This window comes from Mauremys mutica, chromosome 17, assembly GCF_020497125.1.
Source record: "Mauremys mutica isolate MM-2020 ecotype Southern chromosome 17, ASM2049712v1, whole genome shotgun sequence".
Taxonomy (NCBI): Eukaryota; Metazoa; Chordata; order Testudines; family Geoemydidae; genus Mauremys; species Mauremys mutica.
This window is the reverse complement of record NC_059088.1, coordinates 9,415,260-9,417,358: the sequence shown is the minus strand read 5'-3', so window position 1 is coordinate 9,417,358 and position 2,099 is coordinate 9,415,260. Positions and strand designations below refer to the sequence as shown.

The 2,099-nt window shown below is 57.2% G+C and overlaps 1 protein-coding gene across 1 annotated transcript in view; it reads left to right on the top strand.

The window, feature by feature from the left end:
• Window positions 1-314: 314 nt before the first annotated feature.
• Window positions 315-2,099, top strand: part of LOC123351763 (phospholipase A2 inhibitor gamma subunit B-like) — an 11,557-nt gene continuing 9,772 nt past the window's right edge. Inside the window, exons 1-2 of the mRNA XM_044991370.1 lie at window positions 315-449; window positions 1,746-1,852. Of these exons, the coding sequence (XP_044847305.1) occupies window positions 1,804-1,852 (49 nt within the window). The 5' untranslated portion in view covers window positions 315-449; window positions 1,746-1,803. The remainder of the gene's footprint in view (window positions 450-1,745; window positions 1,853-2,099) is intronic.

Here is a 2,099-nt window from a genome sequence, read left to right as displayed (position 1 = left end):
GTGTTACTACTAAATATAATAAAGCAGGGTAACAAAGCAATAAATATAATACAGGTAAGCTGGCCCACTGCTCTAAGTCATTAGTCCTGCCCCCACATCCAGGGTGTGACCCACTTCCTCAAGCTGCCCCCTCATCATCCACGATGTAAAGGGGAGGCGGTTTCACTCATCCCTGTGGTTTTTGTTTCTCAGCAGGAAGGGTGGCGAATTTGCCAACATGCTCGTGTGTCCAAATTGTGTCACCGGTGGGTGGGGGCAGGGCTGGGGAGGGGTCTAGGAACTTACGGACTCAACCAAACACCAGCGTATGACATCTGCGCATGTCGCAGAGCCCTTCCATAAAAGGAGGCGAGAGACAGAGATTGACAAATCTTTTCTGCTTCACTGAACTATCCGTCTGCTCCAGCCCCGGCAAACGCCACTCAGCCTGAAGCCCCTAAGGAGTTTTGGTAAGTCACAGCCCTCTGGTCTGTTGGTGCTCTAACCGCTAGACCCCACTTCCCTCCCAGAGCAGGAATAGAACCAGTGATGAGGTGGCTAAATATTACCAACAGGTCCCCTCCTCCCCCTCACCCCACGAGGGTGTCATGGTCCCCTGCCCGGGACTCCTGCCCCATCCAACTCCCCACACACACCCCTGGGACCCCTGGCCCATCCACCCCCCCTTTCCTGTCCCCTGACTGCCCCCTGACACCCCATCCAACCCCTCCTCTCATTCTTGATGGCCCCCCGGGACCCCTACCCCATCCAACCACCTCTCCTCTCCGTCCCCTGACTGCCCCTCGAACCCCTGCCCCTGACTGCCCCCCACCGCCCCATTCAACCCCTGCTGCATCCTGACTGCCCCCCCGGGACCCTGGGGTTGGGGGGCTCGGCTGGGACCGGACGGGGCCGTGCCTTGCCTCTCTGGAGCCCTCCTCGCGCCTCCCCAGCCCCCCACCCCAGCTGACCTGCCTGCTGCTTGTTTCAGGCTTCCCGCGAACATCTGATTTGCGGGAAGCAGGGTAGGGGGAGGACAAGGGGGGCGGAGCGTTTAGGGGAGGAGGGGGAGGGGAGGAGGGGGACGTGAGCTGGTGCCGGGGGCGGGCTGGACAGCTGCCCGAGCCTTTGTTAAATAAAGCCCTTTTAGAACCGATTGTCCCAGAACAACCGGTTTTAAAAGGGCTTCTAAATTTAACAACCGGTTCCTGCAAACCAGCTCCAGCTCACCCCTGAATAGAACCCAGGAACCCCAGCCCTAGCCCCAGCCTTAGCCCTCCCTGCTCCAACCACAAGGTCGCACTCCCCTCCCAGAATGAGGGACACAACCCAGGAGTCCTGGCTCCTGGCCCTGCTTCTCTAACCACTGGGTTCCAGTCCCCTCTTGGAGTCAGGAAAAGAAGCAGGTTGGGCGAGCTGTCTCTCATTGCTGTAGGGAGCAGCCTTCTTTGACACCCTCTGTTTATAGAGTGGACGGCTTTGTCTCGCGCCGTCAAACGGAGCAGCCTGTTTTGTCTCTCTCTTGCTTTTGGTTCTTGCGTGTACTTTCGCTGTGTTCGCGGAGACAAAGTCATGGTATGTGGCAACCTTCCAGCAGGAGCATTTGAGGTTTCTCTCCGACTTCTCCCTGTACGTGCCACAAAAAAGTCAGCCATGAAGATGCCAGAGCCGTCGCTACCCCAGAACTGTGGCAAATGGCTCTGTGGCTCTCCCCATCCTTTCGGCCCAATCATGCGTATGCAAGTTCCCTTCTGATCTGATTTCAGCCCTTCTGCGAAAAATCCTCCAAAGACCCCAGGGTGGATCAACTGCTGCCACATCACCATGAAGTCTTTTCTTGCCGTCTGCATCCTCGCTGCTCTCCTGGCTACGGGTGAGTGGGGCCTGTTCCTACAGGGGCTGATTTCCTAATTTCTCCAACGTACCAACAGCTCAGAGCCACCTGCCGGGTGAAACTCTTCATGAGCGAAACCGAAAGGCAGCCGCAGGATAACGGGGGCTGAGCTGGGGGGGTCTGAGTGACAAGGTCCGAGGAGGAGACGGCTGGAAGTCACAAAGTCACCGTGACAGCGAGTGAAGCAATTGTGGAAAAGGGAGGAAATATTTACAGTTTAAATCAC